Source organism: Lotus japonicus, chromosome 1, assembly GCF_012489685.1.
Source record: "Lotus japonicus ecotype B-129 chromosome 1, LjGifu_v1.2".
Classification (NCBI taxonomy): Eukaryota; Viridiplantae; Streptophyta; class Magnoliopsida; order Fabales; family Fabaceae; genus Lotus; species Lotus japonicus.
The window spans coordinates 64,062,450-64,079,596 of NC_080041.1; the positions used below are offsets into that span (position 1 = coordinate 64,062,450).

The following is a 17,147-nucleotide window of genomic DNA, read 5'->3' on the forward strand; positions in this document are numbered from 1 at the left end:
ATTGTTGTCACGAATGTCGTTAGGATCATTGCTGTCAAATTTGTTTTCAGAACTGATAACTTTGAAGTTTTGAGCCTTTATTTTGGACCAAAATGCCCCTGGAAAGTCGTATTTCGACCCGATTGTCCGAAAATTGTTCCGACAGTTTCTTTGCCTTAGTTTTACCCTAAAACTACCTTGTGAATTGATTTGGTCGAAGAAAAAGAGCCGAAGCCCTTTTTCCTTTGTGGCCGTGACCTTGTAGTGTTGGGGAGGGAGTTTTCGTTTTCGAAAACTTGTCTTTTCGTACCCGGATGTCGTATTCTGAAGCTTTAATGCTTTGTCTATCGTTTATGTATTGTATTGCGATCGAACTAATCGATTTTGTGTGGATTCTGCTTTGTTTTTCTCCGAGGTTCAGTTGAAGGAACTTTAGGAGCTTCAAAGCACTTGGGTGAAGGAACCTTTGATTGCGAGGTTGGAGCAGCTCGAGGTTAGGGCAACTTACTATAATTAGCTATGATTGCATGATAGGCGTCGATAAATTCGACTTATGCTTTATCTGATGTTGATTATGATGATGAGTTAATGCTATGATGCTTTTCCATAATTTGTGATATTGTGATATTGTTGGATTGTGCGTTTTGACGCGATTTCGGAGTGGGGAACCTCTGAACTGGTTAAAGTTGGTGTTTCGGGTTGGATGATCAACCCTAGGCAAGTCCAAAAGTGGGATTTGAGACTTAGCCATTTGTTGGGATTCGTTGGAATTCCTAGACTTTCCCCGGGAAATGTATTTTGGGTGGTTGATCTTTGGGAAAATTAGAATGATAGAGCTTTCGAAAAATAAAGACTTGGGAAACTTAGACTTTGAGAAATAAACTCATAATTTGACTAATTTGAATTGAAATCAGTTTTATTAACGTTTAAGCATAGGAGAACTGAAGGGGAAAAATATTTACGAAAGGCGGGGAAAAGTCGACTTTTGTTGTGGGTTTGGAGAGTTTGGAATTGGGGAAAGCCACTAAGGTGAGCTATGGTGATGATTGAAAGTCACCGAGTACTTTAGTACTCTTGAGAGTGTTGTTCGAGTCGTGCTGTATTGACCGGCACAGACTCTGGGTTTTGTTTTTGGGTTTTGTTGTGGGAGTTGTGTTGTATTGACCGACACTAACTCCGAGTCGTGTTGTATTGACCGACACTGACTCTGGTTTTGATAATCATATTGCACACATGCATATACGCGATGAAGTGCCAAGCAGAGTACTTCGGTATAGCAGGATGTAACGATCAACCATGCAGAGTTGAATCGGCCCTGACTATATCTGGCACAACAGGAGGTAACGATCATCCATGTAGAGTTGTATCGTGCCTGTTGATGTCCGGCATAGCAAGCAGGAATGGTCAAACCATGTAGAGTTTGCACCGTCTTGACTATAGCCAAAGGTGATAAGCGACGCCCGAGCAGAAATGGTTAAACACGAGGCCAGTGTTACGACCGTCTCGAGGTGCCCAGCCTATAAGTGGCAATACCGTTGGTTTGTCCCGTCGCCAAGCAGAGTGACGTCGTTGATTTGTTCCGTCGCCAAGCAGAGTGACGTTGTTGATTTGTTCCGTCGCCAAGCAGAGTGACGTTGTTGATTTGTTCCGTCGCCAAGCAGAGTGACGTTGTTGATTTGTCCCGTCGCCAAGCAGAGTGACGTTATTCGGGTTTGTGTCAGCATATTCTGCACTGGCACACAATGCATCTTATTATGATTGAATTGTGTAAGAGATTTGATAACATGCTATGTATAAACCTTAGGGTAGGCAGTGCATAACTTATATGTATATATACAACATATATATATATATATACCCCTTTTATCGCATGTTGATTGTATATCTATTGTATTCTGTAAGTTGACCCTAGCGCCTTGGCTTTGTTTGTATGTTTGTGTTTGGGCGGTCGGCCTGCTGCCAGGCGTCCGTCAGCCGGTTCGTGATGATTCGTGGTGCGGGAAAGACCCGGAGCGGAATGACTATTACTAGAGCTTTCGACGAGGACCCGGACTTCGTGCCTGATCGAGGGAGGGTCGCTGATAGTAGTGTGGGTTATGGGTGGTTAGAGTCTTTTGAGTTGGTTGTTACTGTAATAGCTCTGATTCGTTTTGCTTTTGGGATAGGGTAGGTTCCCGATGCATGGCTTTTGTGTGGTTCTCTTACTGAGGGATCACAGTGAGTCAGTCGCACCATAGGGGTCTTTGCTTAGGCCATTTTGAGGCCGACTTTCTCCCAGTGGATTGTAATTATAACTTTCTCACTCACACTTCTGGATCTGTAACTATTTGCCTACGGGCACACTACTTTGGAGTCGCTGCGAGTGCGCGTGACGTGGGAGTGCAGCTGAGGCTGTACATGTTTATATTTGATGTATATTGGTTAGTTTAGTGGTTGGGTTATGTCTTTACTTTCTATTGCTTTATTTAAAAGGAATCAAACGAAAAAAAAAATTACCTGTTTTCCGCGTAAAGATTATTTTGGTTACTAAAGTGACACCTGGAAATTGGGGTGTTACACTACTCTTTGGTGGATTTGGCGAGCCCGGAATATTAACTGTTCTGAGAACCGCATGATGTCTCATTAGGAAGTTGCGGGTTACATCACCTCCATGGCAATTGATATTGGCCGTGCCTATCCTAGTGGCCCTTCTGGTTCGAGTTCCCCGAGGTGGGTTTGTTGGAGGCATTCTCTTCAGGGCAGCGTTGTGGTAAACGTTGAAGGGAGTGTGTCGGGATCTCCTCTACGAGGAGGGTTTGGGGGTTGTATTAGAAGCTTTGACGGAAACTGGATTGCTAGTTTTTATGGTTCCAAAAGTGACACTGATATCCTTCTCTTGGAGCTGCTTGGAATTTTCCATGGTCTTTCAATGGCTTGGGACCTTGGCCATCGGGTGGTGGAGTGCCAATCTAATTCTCTTCATGTAGTGGAGTTGGTCTTGGCTACCCCGTCAGTGCGTCACATGTATGCGTCATTGATTTGGGATATCAATGACTTGATGGATAGACCTTGGAGGGTGTGGAGCTTGTCCATATGCTTCGTGAAGGAAACTCGTGTGCAGATTTCTTAGCTAAGCATGGCGCTGGTCAGGGATCTGAGCTGATGACTCTGTCGACCCCGTTGGCGGGGTTTGTAACACCCCGATTTCGGTGGCGTCACTTTAGTAACCAAAAAGAAATACTTAAGCGGAAAAACGTGAATTATTTTTTTTCGATAATGTAATTAAAGACAGAAAGAGATGAAACTCTAAAACGAAAGATAACAGAACTAATATACAATATAATTACAGCCCCCACTGTAAGTTGTAAACCACGTCACGAGTAAACCTCCGGTGACGGAAAATAAAAGAGAGTAACGCCCGTAGGCAAAAGTACAAACCAAAAGAAAAGTCAAGTGTCCGCAACACTATCCCTCAAAATGAGAATGATTTAGCCCAGATGGCCTAAAACAAGACCTCCTAGCCCAACCAACTCTCTGTGATCCCCGTAGAGGAACCACACAAAAAGCTATAGGCGGGGAACTACCCTGTCCCCAAAGAAACAATGACGGTCAGAGCTAAGACTCTACTCCTACACTAATCCCATCTCGAGTAAGTCGCTCGGTGGCCAGCGGGGTCGACCACCCATGAACCGTAGTCCTCCTGATCAAGCTTCTCCAACCTAGTTTCCCCCGAAGGGTGAACCATCGTGAACCGGTCCGCCATGGACATCTGACAAAGGCGTAGTCCGCCCAAACACACACAGAAGACGCGAGGGTCAACTCCAAAGAATTATATAATTAATAAAACCAGATATATAGGATAATAGTTATTAGCCTCTCAGGCTTATAAGTTTAGGGATAACATCCTAGGGTTGCATGTATCACAATGAATATAAAAGATCATAATAACAATTAGCATGCCTCAAATAGGATAAACAAGTACCAATCACACTCAGCAACTAAGTCAGAATGTATGTCGCATGCAATGCAATGCTGATTAACAAGATGCATTCCGGAAGAAGGATGGACACCAACGAGTCAGCCCTAACACCGGCCATAGTGGGACCATTCCGCTCGGGCGTCTCTTACACCACACAAAAGTAGTCAGATCAGCAGTGAACTCGTAGGTCTGTCATTCCGTCTGCTACTGAGGACCACCGTAGTGTCCTAAATATGGAAATCCGGGTCTTATGACCATTTTGGAATCCACCGAGGTCCGGCATCCCACCGTGTATTAACCTCAAAATGAGTGCATGAATGCAAGTGATTAGCCAAACAACGTCTCCGACCTCACCCGACACGTCGCCACGTGTTCTAATTAACTTAATGTCTCTAAAAAGAATACCCTAAGGCAAATGTCGATTCTGCGACAAAATGAATTAATCAATAGAAGAAGAATGTACTTTGGAACTCATGGTTCCCGGCTAAACTTTAGATAGCCAATCAATAAACTGTTCATCGAGCGAAAAGGTACCGAAGTACTTGGAAACTTATAGTCTCCGGCTAAACTTTAGATAGCCAAACATTAAACTGCTCATCGAGCGAAAGAGTACGATTGTACTTGGAAACTTAAAGTTTCCGGCTAAACTTTAGATAGCCAAACAATAACCTGCTCATCGAGCAAAAGAGTATCAACATACTCAGAAACTTGTAAATTCCTCAAAGCTTGGACTCGACGACACTTCTCACATTTTCAAAACTAATACTAAAGCTCTACGCTCTTATCTAAGGTTGTTATCATTGTTCAAGGGTTTTAGAGATTAATTAATGTCTTATGAATTTTCCTTGAGAAAATAGGTTTCTTTTAGTCTTATAACGTTCCTATGAGTTTCAGGGATCCCATAATCCCAAATAATTTCTGAGAAGGTCTCGGTCCATCAAAACATAACAAGGTTCGAACTCCGTTCGTCCTATCAAACTCTCTCAGAATCTCATAAAAATTCGGCATGACTTGCCCGCAATCCTCACTCCTCAGAATCACAGTTATGAGTGGAATAACATAAAACAGCTCAATCAATAACCATAAACAGCATATTTCAACACATCCTAGATTAACCATTTAGCACATAACATGTGAATCATTTAGCACACAATATCATGGCATCAAGTACTCAACAAGATCGGCCGAAGCCTCAGAAATCATTTCAGACATTTAGAAATTAAATGCATAACACATAAATCAAGTCGAATTCGTCGACACCTAAAGCATTATCTAGTAATTCAGAGAGTAGCCCTCACCTGTAGCTCCTCCAGCGTTTTCCTCACAAACTCCTTCACGTTCCTCGCCTTGATCTCCAGGAATCTCCTCAAAAGAACCTTAAGCAAAAATCACAGAAATCAACACCAAGAGTCAGAAACTCAGCAATCAAAGAGCCCTAGGGTTACATGGTACACTACAAACTCCGTGGTACGACAATCTAACGCGTTAAGACAAGTTTTCGAAAAATCGGATTCCCCCCCCCCCCCCCTTGATATAGCTCTCGGCCACTTCCCTTAATTGGGAGGGTCGATTTTTCTTCGATCAAACTTGGTTCCTAGGTTAACATAAGCCGTAACTAAGACGGTTCTAAGCTCGGAAAAATTTTCGGATCGAAAACTGATATAGGGGTAGTTTGGTCATTATTTTTAGCTCAGAATTTCAAAACTGGATTTTTGAAAAACAAATTGGATGGAGACGTCCACAACGACGTTTATGACGACAAATCCTACTAGCACTAAGCCAAGTCGATAGATTTCAGCTTAAAGGTTGCGACTTTACCGAAAAATGGGTATTTAATGCAAAAATTGATCCCGGCGGCATTTCGTCGACATCTGACAAAATCTAATCCGCATAACACGCTCAAAAGCATGCAGGGAAGAAGTTGAGACGCTGAAATTAGCTTATTTGAACAGTTTTTCAAAAAGCTCAAAACTTTGAGCACAGAAAGACATAGAAGAAGTCGACAGAAACGACAATCAGAAGAGAGATGTAGTTTACCTACCTCAAGGTCTTCGATTAGCAACGATCGGTGAAGCAAACGGGCAAGAAACGATGAAGATCCGGATCCTCTCTCTCTCTCTCTTGGTGCTCGCGGGTTTGGGGAGGGAAATGGGTAGTTTTTGCAAAAAAAATCTAATTTTTCAAGCTATTTATAGGTTTTGGAAAATGCGGAAAAATGATTTTTTCGCGATTCCGATTTTTCCTGCGCGTTCCTCTGTGAATTCTAAGATAGGTTCTGGCGACAGAATTCCAGAACTCAAAACAGGATTCTTGGAATTGAATCAAACGATACAAAGTCGGTGTGAGTCGGTTTAAGTCGGTTTATCCCGAAAAACTACTTTTTGCAGTGATCGTCGGATGAGAAAACTTCCTTCTGAAGAAAGATTAGGAATAACGAGAGAAATAGGAGAACGCGGGTGGAATCTTCATTTGAAGCTCCGAATAGAAAAAGTCTTCATCGTCTGTCGATCTTAGGTTCTCGAACTATCAGGGATTCCGTTTCGGCAAACTTCCGAGAATTGGAATTTGACGTTCGTACTTTCCAGGTTTCCGCGTCGAACCACTTGTTTAAGGACGAAAAAGAGAAATTCTAACATTTCTCTGAAGATTTTTGGAATAAGTTTCCATCGTGTCCTAAAGTGTAAATGAACTATTCACTAATACCTTTGACCTAGGATTAGGCGTAGGTTAATCGGGCGATAACTCTTATCGGTTTTTCGATAAATTCCTGGACTTTTCCTGAACCTTTTTCCTTCACAAATTTATCTTAATCAAATAAACTCTTTTATTTTATTCACTTATCCAAAGCTTTAAAACTTGGGCCTTACAGGGTTGAGTAGTCTCCTCCTTGCAAATGTGCTTGGAGTGTCGTTTTTTAGGCCTTAGCCTCCCTGTTTGTTCTTTGCTTTGTTATTTTCTCTTTGCACCAAAAAATGGTATGGTATGGGCAGGTTGGGTACTATACTACCATACCCACACCCATACACACCTCTTTTTGCGGGTATTACATATGCCCAACCCCATACCCATAAGTCGGTTTTTATTTACCCATAGTGGGTATTTTTTACGGGTACTCAATGAATCAGAAACCCATTGCCATCCCTAAATGAAATTGAAAAACAAGAGCAAAATGGGATGAGAAATGGCGTCTGTCTGAGTGGAAAAATGAAAACAACGAGACAAAGACCACGACTACGCAAGAGGAACTAAGTGTTTAAAAGTGTATGATGGATTATTCAGTGGCAGTTTTACGTTCCTGCTAGTAAAGGGTGTTGCTCCGATACACATTAAAAATATGAGAGTATGATACCCTTTCAATTTTTAGCATATATAAGACTAAAGCGTAAATTTTTAAAAAATATTATGCAAAAAAACATAAAAATTAAAATAAAGGTATGAAACTCCTTCACTTTTAGAGGGATACCCGAGAAATTGTCCTTGTAAAAATACTATTTTATCTTTTGTAGTGTAAAAGGGTTATTTTAGAATTATAAAATTTGAAAACTAAAAAACACGCCTTTTTTTTTTTTTTCTCATTTTGGTGATAATTACAGTAAAGAACACACCTTTTTTTCATTTTTCTATGTTATTTATTAACCATATCATTTTTAATTGTGTCGATATCTTTTTAGTTTTTATCCAGCACATTTATTTTAATTGAGTCGATATCTTTTTTTTTTTTACGGAAGTTAACCGTATCTTTGTTTATTCATAGGAAAAAACCATATCTTTTTAAATTGAGACGATATCTTTTTAAATTGAGACTATATCTTTTTTATCCAGCACATCTTTAGAAAATGATCCTAATTTTTTAGGGTATAATTAAATTAATGTGCAGTTTATAAGTACCATAGTCCATATCCCTTGTGACTTGTGTAACGTTCTAATTCTTGTTCAGTTGTTCATGCTATTGAAATTGTTACCCTCTTTTCTTTTCTCTTCTCACTGTGTCAGAGCAATTCTTGAAGATTACTATAATCATGGCGATGGCGAGGCCTACTGAAACTGTTTGGAAGCTTTTGTGTCAACGATTGAATGAGCACGACGTAGAGTATTGTCGCACTCTCCAGCAACGTTACTATGGCCATTATTTCCAAATTCGAGTTCGAGTAAAACGTCAACCATGCTATTTGATTCATCCAGATATGCCTTCTACTTTAACAACCTTGGATCTTCCTTCATCTGAGAGTGAAACTGTGAGCTTCTTCTGTGAATCTTGGGAGGAATTAGAAGAAAATGTTCTCTCAAGATTGGAAACCAACTTATCTTCTCATCATATCATTCCTGAACAGTTCATTCCACCACTGGCAAGGAATGTGATACACCAGGCCAATGAATTGGTCCAAATTTGTCCTCCAGGTTTCGGTTACTGCAATGAAAGTCCACATTTCACTTGGTTTAATTTTGTTTTGAATATTACTGTTCGTGAGTTATATAATCATGATCAAATCACGCACATGATGTTGGAGTCCATCACGAGAGGGGTTCGAAATCGAATGCCAGAGTTACATGACAATGGAGATCACAGCATCATGGCTCCTGAGGTATATCACAATGAAGATCACACCATCATGTGGGAGCCCCTCACAGCAGATTTTCAAAATCAAATGGTGGTTCAACATCAAATGGAGCCTACTTCAATTGCCACTGAGTCCCTAAAGAAAGTGAAGTTGGAAAAAGGTGCTGCCATGGAAAGTTGTAGTATTTGTCTAACTGAGCTTGGTGATGGTCCTATGGAGGTTTCATCAACACCTTGCAAGCATTTGTTTCACAAAGATTGTCTTGTTCAGTGGCTAATCAAAAGTCCTACTTGCCCTCTGTGTCGCTACAACGTCTCCACCATCCCCACCTTGATTGATTACACTTGATTTTGTGTCATGTCTTTCTTGTAATTCAATAGTAGTAGTTACTTGTTAGAGTTTAGATTTCAAACTATTTTGGTTAAATCTTAATTTTAGCTTCTTTTCTCTCGCATTTCCCCCTATCCCAATTTATTGTTAAGTACCTTACACTTGTATAGATGGAGCTATATCAACTCATTATTCATTCAATGAAATATAATATATAGATTTACCAGGTCAAAATAAGCATGTTGGGAAAAAAAGCACTACATACATTTGAAAATAATTTAGCACACTATGCATTTGTGTTTGTAGGCAAAAGCAACTAATACTAAAAATCAGAAACATTGTATAGTAATTGCTCAAAAATCATAGATCATTTTATAAGTAAGTGACTCCATATGATAATTTACATTTTTATACGAGCATCGCTTCGAAGACAAAGTGGTCCACTCTACCCTTCCAATTATCAAAAGCATAGGCAGTCAAGTGTTTGCTGCAAGCTGAAGCTTGAAGACGATTTCCCAGTTCCCCTCCCTTTCCTAGTTCCCCCCCTGAAAGAAAAACATGAATTAATCAAATCCAGAATTCACAACAATGATAGAAGAAATATAAAGGTATCGAACTTCTCTGTATTCCATGGAAACAAATTTCTGCTAAACTTTGACTAATTAAATAAGGCCAATCAATTCAAATGCATTGAAATTAGCTACCTTAAAGACAAGGACAATGCAAAAAGAAATTGGCTGGAGAAAATAAAACCATAGAGCTAAGAGAGAGAAGGGACCTTGTGCTAATTCTAACTCCAAATGAGTTTGTTTCCCTCTGAATAGAAATCCTGAGTTGTAAATAAACAAAATAAGTTCACCTGTCAGCAAGTACTCCAACAACACATAATTAAATTCAGCTTCAAGAAGAAAGAATAGCTAGCAAGACCCATTTCCATACCAAGGAAAACGTTATAGAGTTATACTAGTGACAAATGACAATCAAGAATAAACCAAGCAGAACGATTATTTATATTGGAGACTGATCTTTGGATAAAATTAGTTTAGGATATTCATAGCTCCCTATGTAACAAGAATAGGTGACAATCAAGGATAAATCAGGAATCAGAAACAGCGAAAAAGCAATGGCTGTCTACAAGTGCATAATTCCATCATATAGGAATATAACACAGTTTGGCTCAATAGAAGATCTCTACCTGGTTTGGATGTGGATTTTTGGGACCATAGTCACCTAAGCAGAGCAGCTAGCAACCACATTGGAGACAACCCCAGTAACAATTTATGCACGTCACGTTAATTTCACAGGAACACTAAAAAATTCAGAAGAAAACTGTAATGTTTGAAGGAAAATTTCTCATGAAGGAAACAGTTTAATTTAGAGCTTGTTACAGTCACTCATTTGCAAGTGGTATGGCTTAAGTTGGAAGATGGAAGACCAAGTAGAAGTAGAAGAGCAAAAAGCAACACAAACAATTCCGATTTATTGTTTAATTTCATGAGTTAAAAAGAGACTTAAAAGAGAACTCAACTGCATGATATATGGATGCCTATTTAGAACCCATATAGGCATCTATAGTTCAGGGAAATCAATCATCTAAGTATACCTGAACTAAGCGTCTGCTTCTTCAGGTATAGAAACCCTGAAGGGTAATTCTCATTATTGATTGTTAATCAGCACAATGAAGGGTATAGTCGTATAGAAACCCTGTACAAGTTAAGCTCTCTAACAGAACTACGGGTTAGATCAGATCAAGTTCTATGGGATCTTATTAAATGATTTGAACTTAATTGGTGCACTTATGGCTGAGGTTGATTGCATTGATGTAAATCACATTTATAGAGAATCTAACCCTCTAGCAAATTATTTGGCCAAATCAGGTTGTAATAGGGCCTCTCCCATTTGGTCCCTGCTCTCTTGATTTATTAAGTTTTTTGCTGGTGATTATGTGCTGCGATGAAGCTTAGTAGGCAAGCTATTTCTGTCAGAAGTTTTTGCTGCTGTTGGCTGTGTTTGGAAGAGGTGCCTCTGTATTCTGTAAGGTGCCTCTGTATTCTGCTCGCATTCTGTCTTTGCCCTGGTAGCTTGCCTTCCTGTGGATTTTGGGTCTCAAGCCTCTGTGTTCTCTGTTAGCAGCTACTTAATTTGTTCTATTTTTATTTATGTCTTGTTATCCTTTTATCCTTTTTGTTCTTCTTCCTGTTTCTGGCTTCAACTTTGCTCACTTGGGAGACTTTGTTTCCAAGGCTCTTATTGGTATTTAAAAGGCTTAATTGCACTTTTGGTCCCTGATGTTTGACCTTTGTGCAATTTGAATCCCCTTTGTTTAAAAGGAGCGATTTTGGTCCACCAAAGATCGATTTGTGACAATTGGGTCTTGTCGTTAGTTGCCATCCAATTTTAAACAGAATATTCTTACTTTGATTCCTTTTTACTAATTACACCACCATGTATGACACATCAGTAAATAAATAAAATAAATAATATCAATTAATTTAAAAAATAAAATTAAACCCTTTTGAACCCCTTTCCCTGCGACCTCAACCAAGCCAAACCCATCATGAACCAGCAATAGCAGGAACCATGTACAGAAGAGAGGAAGATGAAAAGAAACCCCTTAATATACAACCAAAAACAGAATCATATCACAATTAGAAAGGGGAAGAGGAAAGAAAGCTCACTTTGCAAACCTCGTAAATACCATATGGCAGCACCCTCCATTTTCATCCTTTCATATACACCCAGTAACCTTTAACCCCTTTTGTTAGAAAATAATTATGAGTGTGAAAATTAAATATACAACAACAAACGTTGAAAGACATCAAATGTATATTCAAAGGGGAATTACATACTGATATTGATTAAACACAATATGATTCAATACATTAACAAAACAACAATAAAATAATAAGAGAAAGGGTTTAGATGAAGCCTGGGTTGAAGCACGCTAGGCGCTGTCCTTAGAGAGAAAACGCCCCCACTACACAGGGTAGAACGAGAACTTTAATGCGTTCCTCTCCCAAGATACGTCAACCCGTCAGATCAGTCGTGTGCAGCGAAGGATCCCCGAACTGATGAACAAGTATGTGCTCTTTAGAAATTGAAAGGAAATAAGTGAAGGATCGAAGAGAAGTGTTTTTTTCTTGAAAAATCTCTCTTAGAAGTTCTACTGCAGTGTCTTTTAAAGAAGCTGTTCAATGTGTTTTCAGAGTGGAGAACGTGCCGCAAAAGAACCGTTCAACCCTTTAGTATGAGAATGTGTAAAATAGGAAAAATAAGTTTGTTGCAACAGCTAGATAGTCAAACTGAATCAGGAGAAATAGTAAACATAATATCTTATATTTGAATCTTCTAGAATATAGGGTAGATCATTTAAATTAAAAAACATAATAGAAAATTAATTTGATATTAAAAGAAAATATCAATTATATTTAATACAGAATTTTAAATTAAAACAAATAAATATAATTTTTCCAACAATCCCCCACATAATTTAAAATTCTAAACAATTTTCAATTTTCTAAAGAGGACATAATATTGTATATTCAGCATGAGGAACCTTCCGGGTTTGAGCCCCACACCTAGTGCATATGTACCTCCACTTGAGAAGATATGGAGACTTGATTGTCTTGAGCCATATCCACTGAAACCAAGCTTTAGCACATAACACATACAATACGGATGTTCATCAAAGTTCTATCAGTGGTGCACGTTACGGCCTTGCGCAGGTATCTTGTTTCGTAAGTGTCACTTAGAGATTAGCCCAAATCTCACAGAGGCGGCCCCACCTCCACACTTACTAGGTGAACCCTCAAAGGGTGATCCATGACCATCACCCCCACAAACCATTGTCGTTGGGTTCATTGAGAAGTAGTTTTAACTTCAACCTTATAATTGCCACAGTTTAAACTTTAGAGTACACCTTGCCATAGGAATGGGTGCGGAACAGCTCCGCCATATAAATTATTTTGGTGCACTATAATCAGCAAACAACTTCGTTCTTACCCGTTGAACTCCTTTCATGGGATCCCCATTCAATTGGAGACGGGTGTCCGTTGTTGCGACTAATTTATGGGCTCTAATCCCATTCCCCTCGACGTTTAATTTCAAGAAATATTTGTTGACGCGTCAGCCTTTTCGTAAGTGGATCCACAATATTGTTTTTAACCTGACATAGTCAAGACAAATGAACAAATAGCTTCATAAGATTTCAAATTCAAATAAACTTGAATCTCATTTAAGGTGTCATTTTTCAGTAAAATTTTTAATGCTGACTTTGGCTATAGCAATCTGGCTATCATTATATGCAAGTAATATCAAACACAACTAAATAGTGTTGGGTTTCAATTTCGTTAGACACCCCCACATTTTGAGATATACGGTTTTCTATTTTCCCAAAACTTATAAGAGGCTATGTCAAAATTTTGTAAGGGATTTTACTAAAAAATATGATGACCAGAATATAAGGATTTACCCCACAATTTTTTATATAAACATGCAGCCGTCACCATATTACTAAGACTAAGGAGTAACCAATCAGAAAACAAAACCACATAAGTTGTAATTGATGCATCTAGCATATCATATGCAACACTTCTCAACTTAATTCATCAATTAATCAAACATGTAGTGTAAGCCAAAGAAATCATTATCTAATAAAAGAGACTCTGCCAACTAGCAGAAAAATCATGTTATACTCACGACCTATCTCATGCATAGCCTTCATATCTCCCTTGGGCAAAATCACTTACTAAAAAATAAAGGAACCAGGGAAGCCCTTTAGACAAAAGTTTCAGCCCATGTAATCATATTCTCACAAGTTCTCACATTCAATATTTTAAATCTATATTCTTTATTACTTCTATATAGGCATGTTTTGTATTTCAATTCACATACATATTCAAATATGCCAACATTCTTTTCTTTAATCACTTCATGCACACCCACCAATCCATATTCCATAATAATATAAAACACACACGGCAGAACAAAGGAAAAAGAAGGCCATAAGTTTCATACAAATTATGGATTATACTCTCTATATAAAAGAGATTGAAATTTATAAACATGATAGTAAATTCATAAACCATACCATGTAGGAGCATATTCTCCAACTCTATCAGATAAAAAAGACATGAAATTTGATTTAAATATGAAACCATAAATGTTTAGCACCAGATTTTAACAAGTATTAAACCACACTACCAAAGCAAACAGAAGGCACCAAAAGTAATATTCAGAGCAAGAACAACACTACTCAAAGATTTTATCTTTGTTTTCAAAACATTGAATACACTAAAATTGTATTTGTAATATTGTTAGAGTTCTCATAATAAAAGAGTTTTTAGTTCATTTTCTTTCTCTCATTTCTCAATACTGGCATCTAACGAAAAGCAAATACATATCAGGGTTCATTAACATAAACTCAATTGCTTAATATATTCTCTAGTTTTTGGAAGACAGATTTTTCTCTCTAAGATTGTTAGAAAATAATTATGAGTGTGAAAATTAAATATACAACAACAAACGTTGAAAGACATCAAATGTATATTCAAAGGGGAATTACATACTGATATTGATTAAACACAATATGATTCAATACATTAACAAAACAACAATAAAATAATAAGAGAAAGGGTTTAGATGAAGCCTGGGTTGAAGCACGCTAGGCGCTGTCCTTAGAGAGAAAACGCCCCCACTGCACAGGGTAGAACGAGAACTTTAATGCGTTCCTCTCCCAAGATACGTCAACCCGTCAGATCAGTCGTGTGCAGCGAAGGATCCCCGAACTGATGAACAAGTATGTGCTCTTTAGAAATTGAAAGGAAATAAGTGAAGGATCGAAGAGAAGTGTTTTTTTCTTGAAAAATCTCTCTTAGAAGTTCTACTGCAGTGTCTTTTAAAGAAGCTGTTCAATGTGTTTTCAGAGTGGAGAACGTGCCGCAAAAGAACCGTTCAACCCTTTAGTATGAGAATGTGTAAAATAGGAAAAATAAGTTTGTTGCAACAGCTAGATAGTCAAACTGAATCAGGAGAAAAAGTAAACATAATATCTTATATTTGAATCTTCTAGAACATAGGGTAGATGATTTAAATTAAAAAACATAATAGAAAATTAATTTGATATTAAAAGAAAATATCAATTATATTTAATACAGAATTTTAAATTAAAACAAATAAATATAATTTTTCCAACACCTTTTCTCAGCCCGCAACCAGCCAAGCCAAAATCAATCTCCGCTGTAACCCATAATGTGTAACCGAACCCAGATCTCTGCCGCAAACAGCCAAGCCAAAATTGATTGCACCTGGGTTTTGATTGAACGAAAAAAAGGTGAGCAACTGGGTTCGATTGCAAGGGGCTACAGGAGGAGGATCAAGAACTAGAGTTGTAGAGGTAGAAGATGATCTATGATTTGAGTTCTCTCCCTCCTTTTTTTTTTTGCTGTTGAGGTTATTAATAATAGGTGGAAGATGAAGACTTTAATTTTCTGGGTTTGGGTTTTCTGGTGTGATTTTAATTTTCTGGGTTTTAGTTATGATTTTTTGGGTTTTGTTTATGAAGATGAAGATAAGCATAACTGCATAAGGATGAAGATTCAATTCGTTGCCTTCCCTTTCTCTGTTACAATTTTTTTGGATGAAAAAAAGGGGTCTTTCTAATATGCACCACTTTTAGAGAGAGTGTAATTTTACACCACTTACTTTAACCGGATATAACAAGTCAATACATTAATTTTTTTTAAAAAAAATATCATCAAAATTTTGTTAGATATTAAATTTTTTACAAAATGATATGTTGACCTATTATAGTGGTTAAAAAAAGTGGTGTAAAATTGTACCACTTTAAAAGTTGTGCATATTAGAGGTCACCTGAAAAAAAAAAAAGTTTTAATTCTTTTTTATCTACATGGCATCTAAGTGGTAAAAATATGTCAAGCCATGTCATTAATGAGTGCCACGCGTGCAAATTCTGTTTGGAATTGGATGGTAAACTAACAGCAGGACCAATTATCACAAATTGATTTCTGGTGGACTAAAATCGCTCGTTTTAAACAAAGAGGATTCAAATTGCACAAAGGTCAAACATCAAGGACTAAAAGTGCAATTAAGCCTATTTAAATACTGACTTCTATTTAAAAAAAATTATAATTATTAAAAAAATATTTTGTCAGCATACATCTTAGTGGTAGAAAAGTCATAATTGACTTTTATTAATTATTCTAGTGTCATTAAAAACCATTAAATCTCAAATTAATATCGTAGTTATTTTTTAAAAAATCATAATTAACTTTTATTAATTATTCTAATGTCATTAATAACTATTAAATGCAATATTAATACATTAATTATTTTTGAAAATATGAAATTATTTAATATTTAAATTACTTAAAATCAGAAAATATAAGTATGACATCATCTAACTACTAATTATAGTATAAGAGATAAAACTTATGAAGAAAAACGTGTTATTATGCTTGAGGCCAGTTATGTTTCGACACCCTTGGCTGTTGGTTCTCATCTTGTCAGTTATGGTGGTGCTTACTCATATCCTACGAACTACCGCTCTTTGGATGAGGCATTGCAGTACTTGACCATTACTCGTCCTGACTTATTATATGTTGTTATCACTGTGAGTCAGTTCCTACAGACTCCGACTATAAATCATTTTCAAGCTGTCAAACGAATTCTCCGTTATGTCTGTGGCACGCAACATTTCGGTCTTACATTTCGTCGTACCTCTTCCCCCGCTATTCTTGGTTACATTAATGCTGACTGGGCTCGATGCACAAACACTCGCCGCTCTACTTGTGGCTACGCAATTTGTGACATGATCCTTTATTTCTAACAGGATCCCAATCCCTGGGAGCCACTCAGCTGAAGCTCTTCAAGAACTTCTTCAGGCATCCATAAGCATAGGAAAAAATTGACTGCTGATCAAGTGACTAGATGATTCCAATGGAGCTGCATAAAAGGATCAACAAGAGAACTATGAAGCAAGGATTCAGGATCAACCATTTTGTACAATGATCATTGAGAGCCTAATATACATATATCCCAAGAAAAATGACCATTGCATTTGCAGGTTCCATTGCAACTCTAAGCTAAGTTTTTAAAGATCACTACTGTGAAATGATTTTCACACCAGTTGAATCATAACCGATACTTGCACTCTAAGAAATCCCAAAACTATTAAGATTTGATATTCTGCAATATTTTTAATTCAATATCAAATCTTATTAGCATTGGTATCATATAACTAAAGGGATAGTCACTTGTCCTTGTACACTAAATTAAAGAGATCATGGCTATATCTTTACCTC

General features: G+C 37.7%; 2 protein-coding genes and 1 long non-coding RNA gene across 3 annotated transcripts; 2 read left to right on the forward strand and 1 right to left on the reverse strand.

Annotated features, from left to right (window-relative positions):
- Window positions 1-2,629: 2,629 nt before the first annotated feature.
- Window positions 2,630-3,088, forward strand: LOC130741919 (uncharacterized). Its single transcript, XM_057594430.1, has one exon. The coding sequence runs from the start codon at window positions 2,630-2,632 to the stop codon at window positions 3,086-3,088; it is 459 nt and encodes a 152-aa protein (XP_057450413.1).
- A 4,868-nt stretch (window positions 3,089-7,956) lies between these two features.
- On the forward strand, window positions 7,957-8,844 carry LOC130741935 (uncharacterized). The gene has a single exon (XM_057594431.1). The coding sequence runs from the start codon at window positions 7,957-7,959 to the stop codon at window positions 8,842-8,844; it is 888 nt and encodes a 295-aa protein (XP_057450414.1).
- Window positions 8,845-9,111: 267 nt separating this feature from the next.
- Window positions 9,112-12,054, reverse strand: LOC130738005 (uncharacterized). The gene is made up of 3 exons (XR_009019094.1): window positions 10,022-12,054; window positions 9,605-9,655; window positions 9,112-9,371 (listed from the first exon to the last, which is right to left on the reverse strand). It is a non-coding gene; the product is annotated as an uncharacterized LOC130738005 (long non-coding RNA).
- Between the last annotated feature and the right edge of the window lie 5,093 nt (window positions 12,055-17,147).

Excerpts from the sequence above, each read along its gene's own strand:
- LOC130741919 (XM_057594430.1), top strand. The coding sequence starts at position 2,630 with ATGGCAATTGATATTGGCCGTGCCTATCCTAGTGGCCCTTCTGGTTCG.
- LOC130741935 (XM_057594431.1), top strand. The coding sequence starts at position 7,957 with ATGGCGATGGCGAGGCCTACTGAAACTGTTTGGAAGCTTTTGTGTCAA.